The following is an 18,173-nucleotide window of genomic DNA, read 5'->3' as shown; positions in this document are numbered from 1 at the left end:
AGGATTAACTGGGCTCAGACTTTAATAGCTCTGCTTATCCACCATCAACTTCTGTTTATACTGACTGCATTTATATATGATACATTTTGATTCTGTGTATATTTTATTTTTGTTTTTTAAAAAATATTTATTTATTTATTTGGCTGCATTGGGTCTTAGTTGCAGCATGCAGGATCTTTTTGTTGCGGCACACGGGCTTCTCTAGTTGCTGCGCGTGGGCTTCTCTCTAGTTGTGGCACGTGGGCTCCAGAGTGCGCGGGCTTAGTAGTTGCAGCTCACAGGCTTAGTTGCCCCGTGGCATGTGGGATCTTAGTTCCCCAACCAGGGATTGAACCTGCGTCCCCTGCAATGGAAGGCGGATTCTTAACCACTGGACCACCAGGGAAGTCCTGATTCTGTGTATATTTTAAATACCACGAGACATTTTTATTGTTTTGTCCAGTCAGTATTTTTTTTCCTGTTTACTCATTTATTTGCCCTTTCTGTTATCTTCATTTCTTTCTGCATTTCTGTGTTTCCATTTGAGATCACTTTCTTTCTTCCTAAAACTCTAGTCTGTTTCTTTTTAATGTGGATCAGCTAGTGACAAATTGTCCCGTTTTTTTTGTCTGAAAGTTTCTGATTTGCCTTCGGTTTTGAAAAATATTTTTGCTGGGTGTAGAATTCAAGATTGGCAGTTATTTTCAGTGCTTTAAAGATGTCATTTCTTTCTTTCTTTTTTTTTTTTTCCTGGCTCTTACAGTTTCTGTTGAGAAGTCAGACAAAAATCTTATTATTGCTCCTTTGAAGGTGATAATTTTTTCCTCTGCCTGCTAAGATTTTTTCTTTGTGGCTTTCAGAAGTTTTCTTATATGCTTAGCTGTTTGTGTGTGTGTTATTTATTTGTTTTGGAGGGAAGGGGACGTGAATTCTGCTTGAGGTTTGTAGACCTTCTTGCATCTCTTTCTGGAATTCTAATTACGTGTATTTTAGACCATTCAATTTCCTCTTCTATTTTCAATTCTTTTATTTTTTATTGATTGTCTTTAAGTTAATTAATCCTCTATTCTGCTATGTCTAATGTGCTATTAAATCCATCCATTGAGTTATTTATTTAAGTTATGTTTTTAAGTTTTTGAATTTCCATTTGGTATTTATAAAAAATAGATTACAGTTCTGTGGTGAACTTCTTCACCTTTTAATTTTTTTGATTGTTTACATTTTTCTTATGTTTCTTTTGGTTTAAGTTTTCATTCCTAGAATAACTTTTTCTTTCATATTTAATTCATTCCTAAGTTCTTTCATCTTACTTCTGACATTTCTAATTCTGATTTATTTTATTCTCATTTTCTCTAATCTTTTTTTTTTTTTTGGTAGCTTGTTCTTATATATTAGGTTACAGTTTTTCCTCTGTTTTGGGGCACATCTTTCTGTAAGGACATCATACTAGTCTTTTTTATTTCCTGATTTGAAAAATAATCATTCTATATGAAATTTGACTATGATCCTTTTCTGTTGCTTAGTTTTACATCAAATTAGTTTTTCTCAACTTTTAGGATGGAAGGCTAGCTGTATATCTCTAGAACTATCATTTCTACTTTTTCCAAACTATTGGGAAGAAAAACTTTATCTATTTGGTTAGAGAGATAACCTTATACTTTCTGAAATTTGCTTTCCTATTGCTTTCTTTCCTTTTATCTAGACTTTTTTTCCCCTTTATCCATATACTGTCCTTACCTTGCTCAATGTGAATATGATGCTCAACAGTTTTTTCTCTGTGGGGTTTTGTCTTGAAAAGAATGTTCTACTTGTTAATTTCAAGAGTTCAGAGATCAGAGTTTTCCAGTCCTTTCTGAACTTACTGTGCAACCTTTGTACTGACCTATAAATTACAGTATGCAAAGGTCTTTTCCAGTTTTACTTTCTATTCTCAAATGGGCCAGTTTTGATTTCCAGGGAAGTACCTTCTGACATTTTGAGGCTTCCTCCAATCTCAGGTCCATGAGATACTCCATTGTTTCTCTGTGCCTCCTCCCACAGAAATGCTGATGCACATTGGTCTTGGTGGTTATTGGTGCATTGTTCCCACCTGCTCACCTTTTGCGTTTTGTGGGGATACTTTTTTTTTATAAATATAGTCATGGGCTTTTGATTTTGCTGTTCTAAGTTGCTCTTTTTTCATGCTGTGCATTTTTACAATAAACAGGAAGTATATTCTGTCAGTGTTTTTTCCTGAATCTATTGAGCTATCATATGGCTTTTATCCTTTACTGTATTTGTATTGTTTATAGAATGGTTCTTTTTAAAATTTTATGCACACATACATACATACATGCATATGTATTTTCAGTCTGTTTTGGTAAGACTTTTCCAAGAATTTATCCATTTCATCGTTTAATCTAAATTAACATCAAGTTGTTTATAATAATCTCTCTGTATCTTTTAAATTTGTGCTGAATCTCTAGTTATACTCCCTTTTCATTTCTAATATAATTTATTTGTGTCATCCTTTCTTTTACTTGATTGGTATAGCTAAAAGTATGTATTTTTCTTAACAGGTGATTTAAAATTTTAAGCTTCATTGGTCCTCTCTGTTTTATATGTTTTTTTTCTATTTCATTAATTTCTGCTTTTTTAACTTTATTATTTTCTTCCTTCCACTTCCTTTGAGATTATTCTGTCGTCCTTTTCCTAACTTCCTAATTTGGTCACTTAGCTCATTATTTCTGTTCTTTAGGAGTTACCCTCAAATTTTAAAATATATTTCTGTCTGAAATATAGTACAGAGAAGCTCACAGTTCATAAGTATGCAGCTGAAAAAATTACATAAGGTAAAGAAATTTACATATCTACAACCCAAAGGAAGAAACAGAATAGTATTACAACACTCACTGATATATAGTAAATATTCAGTAAATGTTAGCTTTTACTATTTTTTTTTTATTTTATTTATTTTTTGGATGCGTTGGGTCTTCGTTGCTGCATGCAGGTTTTCTGGCTTTTTCTAGTTGCGGCAAGTGGGGGCTGCTCTTTGGGTGGCTACTCTTCGTTGCGGTGCGCAGGCTTCTCATGTGGTGGCTCCTCTTGTTGCTGAGCACAGGCTCTAGGTGTGTGGGCTTCAGTAGTTGTGGTGCGCAGGCTCAGTAGTTGTGGCTTGTGGGCTCTAGAGTACAGGCTCGGTAGTTGTGGCGTATGGGCTTAGTTGCTCTGTGGTATCTGGGATCTTCCTGGACCAGGGCTCGAACCCACGTCCCCTACCTTGGCAGGTGGATTCTTAACCACTGCGCCACCAGGCAAGTCCCAGCTCTTACTATTTTTGATGTTAAGTGTTATTAAAAATCATTTCTCTTTTAGTATCATGGCATATTATCTAGTTGATAATGATTTTTGTATAGCAAAACAGAGTTCTAATAACTTTGGAGGTAACAAAATTTCAGAATGCTTAAGGGGGAATCTGATTAAGGAATATGAACGATTCAGACTGCATTTTAAAAGATGAACCAGTTCCCTTTTCATTTCAACTTGCTTAATCAAATCAGTGGTGTGTTATGTTTTGTAATTTCTTACAAAATGGCCTTTTCTTTTCATTTTTTCATAAGGTCAGATACTTCATACTGATGTGGTATACTTGCATTGTGGACAAGGCTTCCGAGAGGCAGAGAAAATAAAGAGGCTTTTGCTGAATTTCAAGTATGAAAATAAGTAACCTTTTGAGTATTTCAGTGGCTCAGCCAATCAGAGATATCTTTGAAGTCCGTAATTTGGTGGGAGGGATTAAGGGAAGTGCCTTGGTGTTAGAAAAGGAACCATGTAAAACAATGCTGGGGCAAATTGCTGGAGAACTCTACGTTTGGAGACTCTGGAGGAATGCTACTCCCTTCCTCTGCCGCCTTCACTAAACAAAGGTGGTAATATGACCAAAAGTGAGATTTTAATTCTTCAGTTTGGGCCTTCTCTCTCTCTTTCTTTCTTCCTCCCTCCCTCCCTCTCTCTCTTTCTTTCTTTTTCATGGATCTGAGGAATGGATATGGCAGTAGTTAGAGAAGCTTCAGAAATTACTTGAAAACATATCACATAATTCAGTCATAATTCTTTATTATGGCTTAGAATGTTCCAGAGTTTACTTACTCATATCTGAATTTCATTCCTTCTAGATGGGAAGAAAACTGACTATTCTTGAGATTGTGTGACCATAAGACATTTCTCCACTGCCTCCTATAATACCAAGTGCAGGAGCAGTGTCTTTGATTCTACATAAGTCTGCGTGGCCCCTGTGAGATAGTGGAGAGATTGCTTGGATGTATGAGAGAATAAGAGCATCATATAATACTGTTTGTGCATTCTGTCCATTTTCTCCTGATTGATTTAGAAGCGTGCCTTGATCTCATCCAGTTTCTCATTCTGTTTCTTCTTGAAGCTGCAGCACAGTGGTGATTGGAAATGGAACTGCCTGCCGGGAAACAGAAGCTTACTTTGCTGACCTGATAATGAAAAACTACTTTGCACCACTGGACATTGTTTACTGGTAAGGATGTTAGGAATGTTTGTTTTCTTTGAGAGTCAAAGGAACTTCTGAAGTTCCTTCTGTGATAAATTCTCCCTTGTCTTTTTAAGATGTACTTCTTATTTGCCCTCATATCACTTCTTCCTATTCATAAGAGCTTTGCAGGACAATGTAAAGTGTCTGCCTCTTGGAGAAATTGGCATTTCAGTATCCTGAAACCGCTCACAGATGCAGCAAGTTAGGGCTTACTTGAATTCATGGGATTTTCCAGGCAGTACTTTGTGTGATGGCTCTAGCTAACTAGTGACTAATAAGTAGAATGGTGTATAGGTCTAGCAGCTATAGACCATGGATAACTTAGCCTTCTTCTCCCAAAGTTTTGATGACTATGAGTCATTGGCCTTCAGAACTGAGAGCCAAGGTAAGTATTACAAATTAAAAGTGTTTCTTTTCTTTTTTTTTTTTAAGCATTTCTGATGTTCCTTTCTTGTTAATCTCTTCATCACATGCTCTCATTTTGTATAGGCATACAGTTGACTTCTAAATAACTTTGTATTAGCATGACCCATTTCTTTAGTCCTGCTCCTAGATCTGTAGTAGTTTTGCTGTCATTCACCATTGTTTCCTTACTTTCTCTTTGAACCTCAAATAGCCACCTTTACCTTTTCCAAAGTATGGTAGAATGCTAAATCCTAAAGGGTTTAATTCAGGAGAGAAGATAGTTATAATAGATGATATCTAGGGGAGAGCATGTAAGAGCCATCTCCCACTGCTTTTTGAGAAATGTAATAACTAAGTATAGTCAACTGATAAGTATGGGATCAGGATCAACAAAACAAAACCAAAAGCCAACACAGGAAGAAGAATTCTAGGATCCATTCAGATAGGCCAAAAGAGAGGGGTCTTGTATTTAGTGTAATATTCCGTGTGCCAAGAGTATAACCAAGATGTTAGAAAAACAAATGCAGAGTAACCAAAGGGAATTAGAAGGTCAGGGACAAACTGTAGGTGCCATGGGATCATGGTTCAGTAAAGGATCAGGTTGAATAGTTTGGCTCAGCTTTTTTCTCTCTCCTTCTTATTCAGTTTGGTCTGGGAAATACTGTGGATCTTCTCTATTCTGGGAATTGCACACGTACCCAGTCCTTTTGAGAACCTACCACAAGGACCTGACATAGCAAATACAGTTTATTTCAGGCAACTTCTTTGATTTCTTTTTAACTTGTTCACATTAATTGGATATAAATATCTTGGGTACATTTATAGTGATTATAAATAGAACTTTCAAATTATTAGAAACATTAAATAGTGAAGACTTGTTGGATTTCATCTGAATTTGCTTACAGAGGCTCTCTTTCTTGAACTTGCAGCAGTATATGGTAGTAGAAAGAGGATGAGCTTTGGAGCCAGACAAATCTGGGTTCATCTTTTGTTGTCACCATTTACTAGTTATGCAAGTTTGGAAGACTTACTCTGCCTCTCTGAGTTTCTCTTTCCATCATTAAAATGGGGAATGCTTTTGCTTTCAGTAACATTTTGAAGTTTTCTTTATAATTATTTTTCATATTCAATATTAAAACTTTCTTTTATATTTCTCTCTTTTTGTGTTTGTATTAAGAATTAACTTTACTACGTTACTTTATATCTCTATGAAGGAGCACTTTTTAAATGTTAGTTTGGTCCCCCAACCATAGTACAGAATTCTTTCATTGTTTATAATTAGTTTTTCAGTTCATTTTCTTGGATTTCAAGAGATATGATATGGTCATATCATCTGCAAAAGATGACGAATTTATCAGTTCTTTTTCTAGTTTTATACCTTTTTATTTTCTTCTCTTTAAAGGTGTCATGCAGTATCTTTGAAAAGCTATTAAATAGTAGTAGTGATAGTGGATTTTTTTTTCCTCCTTTAATTTTATTAGAATGCTTCTAGTGTTTCCCTTAAGTATGATACTGCCTTTTGTATATTTTTTTAAAAAATCTTTTAAAGGAAATAGTCTTATTTATGAGTGTTTTAAAAATACTGATTCCTGTTTTATTATACTTTAAAAATCAAGAATAAAAGATAACATTAATGCTTTTTCAGAATTTTGCCATAATAATTTTTCTCTAAAGAGGTTTTTTATCCTCTTTTGATCAATATGCTGAATCGTAAAAGTAGTAGATTTCCTACAATTGAACCATCTCTGCAGTTCTGAGTTGAACTTTTCTTTGTTGTAGTGTATTATTCTTTTAATGTACTTTTGGAATATATTTGCTAGTATTTTATTATGTGCTTTTGAAATCCTCAATGATGCAAATACTTAATCAGAAGTTACAGTGTGTGCTTTAGGGAATCAGCTGTTCAACTTCATTTTGTTATCATTTTGCCAATTCAACATGCCTTTATGAAGAAACCATATTTTCTCATCTAATGGTTTGAAATTACATCGCAAACTACACTTAAGTTGAAATTCCCATGCTTTCTCTAGCAGTCATTTTCAACAGATAATCTGAACAGATTGTCTTGAACAGATAATCTGATAGGCATTCCTATAATTCTGCTCATCCTGGAAAATCTTTTCCTGACACATCCACCAGCACATTCCTTCTTATCTGTTCCTTCTAACAGCTTTTGCCCTGACCTACTTGCCATAGGTTAACATCCACCATGATTTATCTTCTAACTTGTAAACCCCATGCATCCTGACCCATCCATCCAACTTCTCTCTGTCATTTCTCTTAAAATACCTTATAAACTCTGATACTTATATCTCCTATGGAGGAAGTCATCCAGAGCTTCAAATCTCAGTTACCAAAGGAGAAAAAAAAATGGATTAAGTTGTAGAATATAACTATGCTAGATCTTAGTTTGTCACACATGTTTAAAGTTGCAAGTGTTTGTGAAAAGAAATTCTACAGTATTATATATGTCATTTGTTTTAAGTATGTGCTAGAATGATCTGTTCTTTTCAATCCTCTGGCCCATAGTAGGCGGTCACTTTATTTTTTGAGTGTCTGAATATTTGTCCCCATTCATTTTAAAATGTCACACTTGATTATTTTTTTTTGCGGTACGCGGGCCTCTCACTGTTGTGGCCTCTCCCGTTGCGGAGCACAGGCTCCGGACGTGCAGGTTCAGCGGCCATGGCTCACGGGCCTAGCCGCTCCGCGGCATGTGGGATCTTCCCGGACTGGGGCACGAACCCGTGTCCCCTGCATCGGCAGGCAGACTCTCAACCACTGCGCCACCAGGGAAGCCCTTCTCTCTCTCTTTTTTTTTTAAATCCGTTTTTCCTTGGTAAAAAATAGTGTTTTCTTTTGTGTAGCAATGGTAAAATTTATTGAAATGTAGAAATGGCTAGATCCTTATGAGACATTTGTGTTTATGTGCACTGTATCTGGTTTCTCCTACATTGATACCTTCTTAAATCAGGGTACTATGTTTTACTTATCTCTGCCTCCTTCACATTGCATATTTCTGTACTTATAGATGCATCTCAATAAATATTACTAATTTGAATTGTCAAATATTAACAATAAAACTTTTTAATCAGATAAGTCTTTTCAAGGCTACAGACAGGAATTAATGTCTGCAACAATTACGGAAAATTTCCCCTCTGCTTAATGCTTTGGTAAACCTATGATGTACTGTTCTCTGTATTTTTTCATTGATACAGAAATTTGCATTTGATGGATTATAGAGTTATATTTTGCCAAAGATAAATGATGATTTCTGAAATAAAAGTATTGTATGGTTAGAGTTATATATTTATTAATGAACTATGAAAGAATTATAAGTAATCTCTAATACTTGCTGTCATATTTTAAACCATGATTGGCAAGATTCATGCTGATAGTGGAAACATTGCTAGAAATCACAGCATTATGTACATTCTGGAGAATCACAGATACATGAAACCCCTCAAAACCTGGGAGCAGAAAATGGAAAATAAAATTTTGTGCTGTTAATTCAGACCCCATGCTTAATGTTTCTACTCTAAAAGCTGCAATATACGAATGACTTTGAGCAGGCAAATATAGAAAAGAAGAGAAATTAATTTTGCTTCCGAATGACGTTATTCATTAGCATAGTGAAAAGAATTAGAAAATGAAATGAACCGATAAGGTGTGGTATGTGACGACAGAATGAGGAAAGGGAAGGGGAGCTGTAGTGGAGGATTGGAGTTTTAATTTTTTTTTTTTTTTTGCGGTACGCGGGCCTCTCACCGCTGTGGCCTCTCCCGTTGCGGAGCACAGGCTCCGGACACGCAGGCTCAGCGGCCATGGCCCACGGGCCCAGCGGCCCCGCGGCATGTGGGATCCTCCCGGACCGGGGCACGAACCCGCGCCCCCTGCATCGGCAGGCAGACTCTCAACCACTGTGCCACCAGGGAAGCCCTGGAGTTTTAATTTTTGAGGTTAGATGTATACCAAGGGGCCTGGTCAGTGAAGGTTAAGCAGGTAGCCAGACCCTATTAGGAAAAAAGCGTTGGTTTTGGACATCTGTGGAATATACATTGGACCTCTTTCTTATTCTTTTATTTCAGAAGCATACCAGACATTTTTTTTTTTTCATACCAGACATTTAACAGAAGGAAGATATAATTTTTAAAAATTAATTTATTATTATTTTTGGTTGCATTGGGTCTTTGTTGTTGTGTGCGGACTTTCTCTAGTTGTGGTGAGCGGGGGCTACTCTTTGTTGCGGTGTGCGGGCTTCTCATTGCAGTGGCCTCTCTTGTTGTGGAGCACGGGCTCTAGGTGCACGGGCTTCAGTAGCTGTAGAATGCAGGCTCAGTAGTTGTGGTGCACGGGCTTAGTTGTTCCGCGGCACGTGGGATCTTCCTGGACCAGGGCTCGAACCCATGTCCCCTGCATTGGCAGGCGGGTTCTTAACCACTGCGCCACCAGGGAAGCCCGGAAGATACAATTTAAGGAATCATAGCTCTGTTGCTTGAGATAACTTGATGTACCTTTCAGAGTATAACTTAATTGTAGGGAATAGATTGATCTTCAAAGGGTTAACTCATTTGTGAAAACTGCATAATAGTGAAGCTAATGAGAACCTTTTGATTAAAATATAAAAAACATATTTCTTTAAAGAATATTTATTATAGATTGATTGGAAAATATAGATAAGTGACAGGATTTTCTATTATCTAAACCGTTATTTATATTTTAGAGCATATTTCTAGATTTTTCTTGTGGGCGTGTGTGTGTTTGTGTATTATGAAAAGGAACTCACTGTACATGGTTGACAACCTTTTCACTACTTAATATATTATCATCTTCTCATACCAATAAACCTGTCTCTATTTCAGTTTCATCATGCATAAAGTGGAATAATAATAGTACGCATCCTATAGAGTTATCATTGAATGTTAAATGAGTTTATATATAGTATAAAGGGCTTAGAACAGCACATTATTATTGTTATTAATGAGATCAAATATCTTTTAATATATTTATTGGCCATTTCTGGATTTTTTGTGTGTGTATGGATGGCTTGTTTGTGGCCTTTGCCCATTTTATTTATTTATTTATTTATTATTTTTGGCTGCATCGGGTCTAAGTTGCAGCACGTGGGATCTTTCATTGAGGCACTGGGCTTCTCTCTAGTTGTGGCATGCAGGCTCCAGAGTGCGTGGGCTCTGTAGTTTGCAGCACACCAGCTCTCTGGTTGGGCTCAGTAGTTGTGGTATGCGGGCTTAGTTGCCCCGCGGCATATGGGATCTTAGTTCCCTGACCAGGGATCAAACCCGCGTCCCCTGCAGCAGATTCTTTACCGCTGAACCACCAGGGAAGTCCTTTGCCCATTTTTTTTTCTTTAAGAGGTTTTCATCTTGTTCATAATTGCTTATCTTGTTCAGATTTGTAAATGTCTATAGTAATGATTAATCTGTCATAATTTTTGCAAATTTTGCTAATCATTTCCCCTGTTTTGTGTTTACAATTTGAGCTGTATTTCATATCGAATTTAAAATATTATTTTCGCAGATTTGTCTGTCTTTTTCTTTATGGCTTTTGAGTTTTGTATTATGCTTGAAACTTTTAAGTCTTCTGACTTTTTGTTTTGAAGCCACAAAACCTCATTATCCTCAGTTACTTGTATGGCTGCTTTGAAACTTTATTCTCCAAGAAACCAAAAATTAATGAGAGAACTTCAATCAGCTTAGATAACAAAAACAGAGAGTAGAAGGCTGTTAGATAACCTGAGGGTAGTTTTGAACAAGGAATGGGTGCCGATTTCCCCCATTCTTTCTTAAGGCCTCTCTTTTCGCCAACTCTGGTGTTTTGTAAACAGCAAGAGACACCTGATTTCTTCCCTTCCTTTTCCTCCCCTCCTCTCCTTTCCTGCTTCCTTTCTCCTTCCCTCATTTTTTTTCCTTCTTCCCTCCCTTTTCCCTACCTTACTTCTCTTGTTTGGTTACTACCATATTTTTGACATCTCCTGTTGTTTGACAGCTGGATTATTTCCAATCTTTGATGTATCTTTAGTTTTAAACCTATCAGTACAGACTTATTGACCCTAATTTCAGTATTTATTTATAGGCATGTTTAGTATAGTGTTTGTAATGAGCTGAGGAGAAAGGGCATTTCTGTTTCCAAATTTATCATTGACAACTCAGTCAGAAATAGCTATGTTGATAAGAAATAAAATATCAAATTGTTTGTTGTTCCTTTTTGCTATTAGGTAGCATTTATACTACTTTCTTTATTTATTCTACTTAAAATTTATTGGGATTCTTGAATCGGTGGAGTGATATCTTTTCATTCTTCAAAATCTCAGCCATCATCTTTCAAATATTACCTCTGTCCCATTTTTTCTCTCTGTTCTCCCTCTGAAATTCTAATGTCTATTCAGGCTTCTCACTCTATCCTCCATGCCTTTTAACCTCTTTCTTTTCATTTTCCATTTCTTGTTTCTCTGGCCTGCTTTGTGGTTGATTTCTTCAGATCGTTTCTTCAATTCACTAGCTTTTTCTTTAGCTTTCAGACCCGTCCATTGAATTTTCTTTTTCTAGAAGTTATATTTTTCACTTCTAGAAGTCCTATTTGTTAGTTTTTCAGCCTGAGAGATAATTGGCATATAATAAACTGCACATATTTAAAGTTTTCAGTTTCCTAAGTTTTGACATATGTGTTCTCCCATGAAACTATCACCACAATTAAGATAATGAGGGCTTCCCTGGTGGCGCAGTGGTTGGGAGTATGCCTGCCGAAGCAGGGGACTCGGGTTCGTGCCCTGGTCCGGGAGGATCCCACATACCGTGGAGCGGCTGGGCCCATGAGCCATGGCCCCTGAGCCTACGCGTCCGGAGCCTGTGCTCCGCAACGGGAGAGGCCACAGCAGTGAGAGGTCCGCGTACCGCAAAATAAATAAATAAAATTTAAAAAAAGATAATGAGCATACCCATTAGCCCCCAAATTTCCTTATGTTCCTTTATAATCCGTCCTGCCTTCCCTGATCCCTCTGTTTCCCAGGCAACCTCTGATTTGCTTTATGTAGCTATAGATTAGCTTGCATCATCTAGACTTGTATATAATTGGAATCATACAGTATATATTCACACAGTGTAATAATTATTTTGAGGTTCATCCATGATGTTATATATGCCATAGTTTGTTCTTTTTGTTACTGAGTATTCTGTTGTATGGTTAAATCATAATTAGTTTGTTCATTTACCTGTTGATGGATATTTGGATTGTTGCCAGTTTTTGGCTATTACAAATAAAACTGTATGAACATTCTTGTTCAAGTCTTTGCATGGACATATGCTTTCATTTATATTTGGTACATAAGTACGAGTGTAATGGCTGTGTTGTATGGTAGGTGTATGTTTACCTTAAGGAACTGCCAAACTGTTTTCCAAGGTGGTTTTACCATTTTGCATTCCCACCAGCAGTGTATCAGAGTTCCAGCTTCCCCATATTCTCATCCATCTGCTTGGTATGGCCGGTCTGTTAAATTTAGCTATCTTAGTGGATGTGCAGTGATATTTCATTGTAGTTTTAAGTGACATCCTTAGCAATAAATGATGTTGAGCATCTTTATTTGCTTATTTGTCATCCATGTATTTTCTTTGTAGTATCTGTCCGAATCTTCTTACCATTAGAAAAAAATTGGATTGGGCTTCCCTGGTGGCGTAGTGGTTGAGAGTCCGCCTGCCGATGCAGGGGACACGGGTTCGTGCCCCCGGTCCGGGAAGATCTCACATGCCGCGGAGCGGCTGGGCCTGTGAGCCACGGCCGCTGAGCCTGCACATCTGGAGCCTATGCTCCACAATGGGAGAGGCCACAGCATGACCCAAAAAAAAAAAAAAAAAAAAAAAAAAAAATTGGATTGTTTTTCTTCCTATTATTGAGTAAGAGTATTTTATATTTATTCTGAATACAACTCCTTTGTTAAATATATGTTTTGTAAACATTTTCTCCCAGTCTGAAGCTTACCTTTTCATTTTTTAACATGGTCTTTGGAAAAGCAAACATTTTAAATTTTGATGAAGTCCAGTTTATCAATTTGTTTTATATATTCTTGCTTTTTGTCCTGTTTAAGTAATGTTTGGAAAAACTAAGGTCACTGTGATTTTCCTCTGTGTTTTGTTTTAGAAGTTTTATAGCTTTAAATTTATTTAGGTCTGTGATCCATCTAAAGTTAATTTTTATATATGATAAGCAGTTCTTTTTTTCTATATGGCTATGAATTATTCCAGTACCATTTGTTGAAAGATTTTTCCTTTCCCCATTGAATTGCTTTGACATTTTTGTTGCAAATCAACTGCTCATAAATGTATGGATCTATTTCTGGAGTCTATTCTGTTTAATTGAGCTGTATGTCTTTACACTAATCTTTGTATCTTTAATACTACTCAGTGCTGATTTGTGTAGCTTAATAAGTGATGAAATTAGATAGTGTAGTCCTTCAATTTTGTTCTTTTTCAAAATCGTTTTGGCTATTCTAGGTCCATAGCACTTCTACATAAATTGTAGAATCAGCTTTTCAGTTTCTTCTAATGGGCCTGCTGGGATTTTGATTAGAATTAAGTTGACTCTATAATTTAATTTGTAGAAAACTGACATCCATCCATTTAATTGTTAATTTCAGTTATATTTTTTATATCTAGAAAGTTTATATTTTTCAAATCTGCTTGATCATTCTTACAGTTTTTTACTTGTTCCTGAATATATTTTTAAACCTATCTTTTATTTCCTTAGTCATACTAAGAATTATTATTTTGCAGACTGTGATAATTCTGATATCTAAAATCCCTGCAATTCTGTTTCTGCCATCTGTTGTTACTGCTGGTTCTGCTTTGTTTCCTTTTTTGTTCAGTTAATTTTTACTGAAAACTCCTTATTTTCATGGAACTTTGTCTGTGGGAATTCATGGAGGCCTGGATTGATTGTGAATCGCTTGAAAGAGGAGTTGCATTTGCTTCTGCCAGGCTCCTGTAGACACTTAAATTCTCAGCTTGAATTTTTTCCTGGCCACCCAGGTCGTGTGAATTTAGGCTGCAAACGAGAGAGATGGCTTATGGTTCCATATTCTTATCAGAGATTCCTCCTGTGACAAGGTTTGAGATAGTCCATTTTTTATTGCAATATCCTGGAGTTAGGGTACAGGGTATATACTTTGACCCTTATACTGCAGGTTTAACCCTTTGGGATATCAGCTTTATATGTGGGAAGGGAGCTGAGGGAATCATTTGTTACTATGATCTTAGATGGACCCTAGGTTTTGTCTTCTAATCCTCTAGTTCTGTGAAGCTCTCTGAGGCCATAAAATTCACCTGGCTCAGCAATGCCCTCAGGTGAAAGTCAGCTTCAGAAATCAAGGTTCCCATGTTCTTTTTTTTAGCTTGAGTATTTTTATTTTCTTGCCAACTCACTGATGCATTTAAGAAGCTGTATTATATCTAGTATGTTTAGTTGTTTTCAGTAAACTGTTGATCCAGGTAGTCAATCTTCCCTATTACTGACAACAAGGTCAATACTTGATTTTCTACTTTTAGTCTACTTTAAATTTCAAATTTGGCATTTTCAGACAGCAGAGACATAAACCATAAGGGAAAATTAGAAGATGATCATTTTAAATAATTTTGATTTACACTTTTTTTTTTTCTTTTGGCCGCACTGCTTGGCTTGTGGCAGTGAAAGCTCCGCGCCCTAACCACTGTACTGCCAAGGATTCCCTCAGTTTATACTTTTGAATTAAGAATTACTTGTTTCTTTTACTTGTTTCCTCTGAGTATGAATGCCTGTGAAACATGTGCGTGACATTTTTCTCTGTCAATTTAATAGTCTTTTTTTTTTTTTTTAAGCATGCTCAAAAGAGTTTTGAAAAATCTAGGAAAATACAAAAAGGAAAATAAAAATAATTTGTAATTCACCACTCCGAGAATGCTATTAATATTTTATTATATTTTATTCTAGTTATTTTAGTTACGTATTCATTTATTTGACAAATATTTATCACATGTAAATGATTAATTGACTGAGGTATCAGTAAGGTACAAGAAGAAAACTTAATTTCTATCCTACTCCGTAATCATGTTTGGAGTAGTTCTTTTCATCCTTGTATGAAATAATGGAGAGATCTCAGCTTCTTCATTTCCTTTTAGTCATTAGAACACTTATTTTAGCAATCAAAATATCTTCTCTAGTGTAATAATCAAAGCTCCAACTTGAGATAAATTAAATTCCATGTCCTTCTGGTAAATACTACTTTACTGTAGGGCTTTGCAGGGGGCTTGTTTAGCTTCCTCTTTCTTCCCTTCTTATTTTTCTCTTCTCCCCAATTCACTAGCTGAATTTTCTCCAAGTTTAGCCCTCAGAGTTGAGAATAGGGAAAAGGAGCATAGTCTTCCAAAGTGGGGACAGTTGCAGTCTGAGGATAGAGTCCTCTCGGTGGCCCATTTACCATTGCTGATTCATTCTTCCATGGGCTGTTTTTGAAAAATTTTTGTTTTTGTTTTCTGAGATTTCCACCAACAGCGTCCTTGAGCTGCCATCCGTGTGACTTGGCAGATATCTTCTCTGGCTGACTGGTTCTGACTCTCCTTCTTCAGATCCAGACTTCAGACAGGCTGCTCTTCTCTGGTTCCCTTTGCTACTCAGTGCTCTTGGACAGAATCTCTTTCAAGCTACCTCCCACTTCCTCCTGCAGGCCTGATTGGTTCATACATCCTTGCCTACTCTCAAAGGGGGAACAGCAACTTATCCTTAGTGCAGCTCTCCCCTTTTTCATTCTCTTTCTCTCCTATGCTTGTTCTTACCTTTATTGTCTTTCTTATGTTCACATATTGGTTGGTCCCAGTGAAGCCCCATCACTTGGCATGGGGTGAGTGGGACACTTTCACATGAGGTATTGGAGCAGCCGGAGAAATGCCACAGCATTCCAACTATCTTTTTAAAGAAATTGTCTCTTTCAGCTGTAACGCCCTCCTGTCCCTCTCCACAAACACGTACCCATTTTATAGGACGAAGTTGGAGGATTGCTAACGTTACCAAAACAGGCTTTTGGGACTTGAGCCAGAACAAAACCATCCCATGTGCTCTCATACAATCAGCAAAGTACTGTTAGTACCAAAGTGTATGGCAGGCACAATACTATGTGCTGGGAGTAAGAGCAGTGAACAAGACAGACAAGGTGGCTGCCTTCTTCAAGCCTTTATTGTAGTGAGGAAAACAGATGAAAATGTGTGTGTGTGTGTGTGTGTGTGTGTGTGTGTATACTATGTCAGTTAGTGATAAATTCTATATAGAGAATTAAAAGCAAGGTAAGGGGGTAGAGAGGGAGAAGAAGTGACATTTTTTGGTAGATATAGATATAACAAATATTCTTTTAGTGATAGGAATTGTATTTGTGTGGTATGGTATATGAGATATATTTTAAGGAAACCACCCAGGCTGAAGTAAAGTGTGATTAATTTATATCCTCATTTATCTACAGCATCCAGATTCATGTCCTTATTATCCTCATCTTTTCCACGTCATATGAGCTCTCTAGGGCTATGTTTTTCAAATTGTAGGTTGCAGTCCATTGGTGGAAGGTGAAGGCAATATAGTGGGTCCCAATAGCATTTAAAAAAAAATCAATAGAAAAGAATAGAGTTCATTTCATATAGTAAGGCTAAGTATTATTTCATGAATATTTGTTTTAGTTACATACATGTATTGTGTACTGGGTTGACATGTAGAGAGTATTTCTTATTGTCAACTCTTTTGGGTTCCTTGACCCAATTTCAAAGTATGTGTGTGGCGTCCCCCTATATATAGTCCCCCATGTATAACAAGCAGTGCTCTGACACCAGCTGGGTGTCCTACCATTCAATTCAGTTCTTATACTATCTACCAAGAAATAACATCAGATTCCACAGGTTAAGGGCTCATTCCCACAGGACTGTTAACTCCTCCTCCACCCCCCACACTTCAGATGCCAGTCCCAAGCCCAGGCTGTCACCTAGACTTCTGACCAGCTAACTGGCTGTAGATTGGAGTTCCCAATCGATTAATTTTGATTAATTTGCTAGAGTGGCTCAAAGAACCCAGGAAAACCGTTTACTTACTTAAGTGGTTTATTATAAAAGGGTACTATATAGGATACAGATGAACATTTAGATGGAAGAGATGTGTAGGACAAGGTGAATTAGCTTTAGAACTGGAACAGCCTAAATTGTTTTTTGGATATTAGTTTGATTATTATGCTTAATGACAAGTTGAGGTGTTATAGTATTTGTCTCACTTCTTTCTACAGCGATGGCTTTAGAAAATGTGCTGTGATATTCTAGGACTTTGTTTCCTTTCACCTACTGATACTCCTTCCTCCATTTCTTCGACTATTATAAACACTAGAGTCTTGTTTATAAGGCTTACTTTCTGGGATGTTTGTGAAATTAAGTAAATTTAAAAATAAAATTGTTTTACAGCCAGTGTAATTTATGTTCATTTTGTTGAAAGGGCCAGAATATTTTTTAAAATATACCTGTATAAGTACACCATTTCAGTGAGGTATGTTGGAAAGGAGACGTAAGGAATGAATAATTATGGTGTGTGTGTGGTTTTAAAATACTATTTGGATTCAGATTCAGTTTGACAGTTTGTGATCAAAATAAAATATGTTTTAGCAGTTTGTAACCCATGTGTTTCTGCATCTCCAAGTCCAAATTAAGTATCTGCAGGAATTACCCAGCCTCCTTCTCCCCCCCTTAACTCTTGGAGATCTTTGTTTATTGACTTAGATTAGAACTGGCCTAGAGCCCAGTGATGGTCATTTCACGTCTTAAGGTTTTTGGTTACAAATCTGCTTTTGTTGCCAGATCCAATAAAGATTCTTGGTTGTTTTTGTTAGTTTTATTATAAGTTCTTGCCAAAGATACAATGCATTGTAACCAAAACAGATGTTCTGTTTAGACAAGTGTATTTGCTATAACAGAACCAAAAATGTATATTAAATATGTTCAACATTAATGTAAGAACTGATGAACTTTGGAATGTTATGTTTTTGATAACCTATAGAAATGAAAGGAACACTGCCTTATTTTGAACAATTGTTCTATATTTTTTCTCCATCCGTATCAGTTTGTGTATGTACAGTCTTATATCCTTAGATCCTCCTCTAAACTAACATTTTACTATGATCTTGAAAGTAGAGTGGAGTTCACCAATTTCATATATACATATGAAAATACAAATAACATAGGTCTGT

The 18,173-nt window shown here is 36.4% G+C and overlaps 1 protein-coding gene across 3 annotated transcripts in view; it reads left to right on the top strand.

The window, feature by feature from the left end:
- The window catches only part of SRBD1 (S1 RNA binding domain 1), a 222,030-nt gene that overhangs the window by 52,437 nt on the left and 151,420 nt on the right, over positions 1 to 18,173 (top strand). For all 3 annotated transcript variants that reach the window (XM_024753616.1, XM_024753615.1, XM_024753617.1), the window contains exons 13-14: positions 3,579 to 3,669; positions 4,397 to 4,504. In XM_024753616.1, the coding sequence (XP_024609384.1) occupies positions 3,579 to 3,669; positions 4,397 to 4,504 (199 nt within the window). The remainder of the gene's footprint in view (positions 1 to 3,578; positions 3,670 to 4,396; positions 4,505 to 18,173) is intronic.

This window comes from Neophocaena asiaeorientalis, unplaced genomic scaffold, assembly GCF_003031525.2.
Source record: "Neophocaena asiaeorientalis asiaeorientalis breed wild unplaced genomic scaffold, Neophocaena_asiaeorientalis_V1.1 scaffold171, whole genome shotgun sequence".
NCBI classification, from domain to species: domain Eukaryota; kingdom Metazoa; phylum Chordata; class Mammalia; order Artiodactyla; family Phocoenidae; genus Neophocaena; species Neophocaena asiaeorientalis.
The sequence above is the reverse complement of the archived record's forward strand: the minus strand, read 5'-3'. Positions and strand labels throughout refer to the sequence as shown.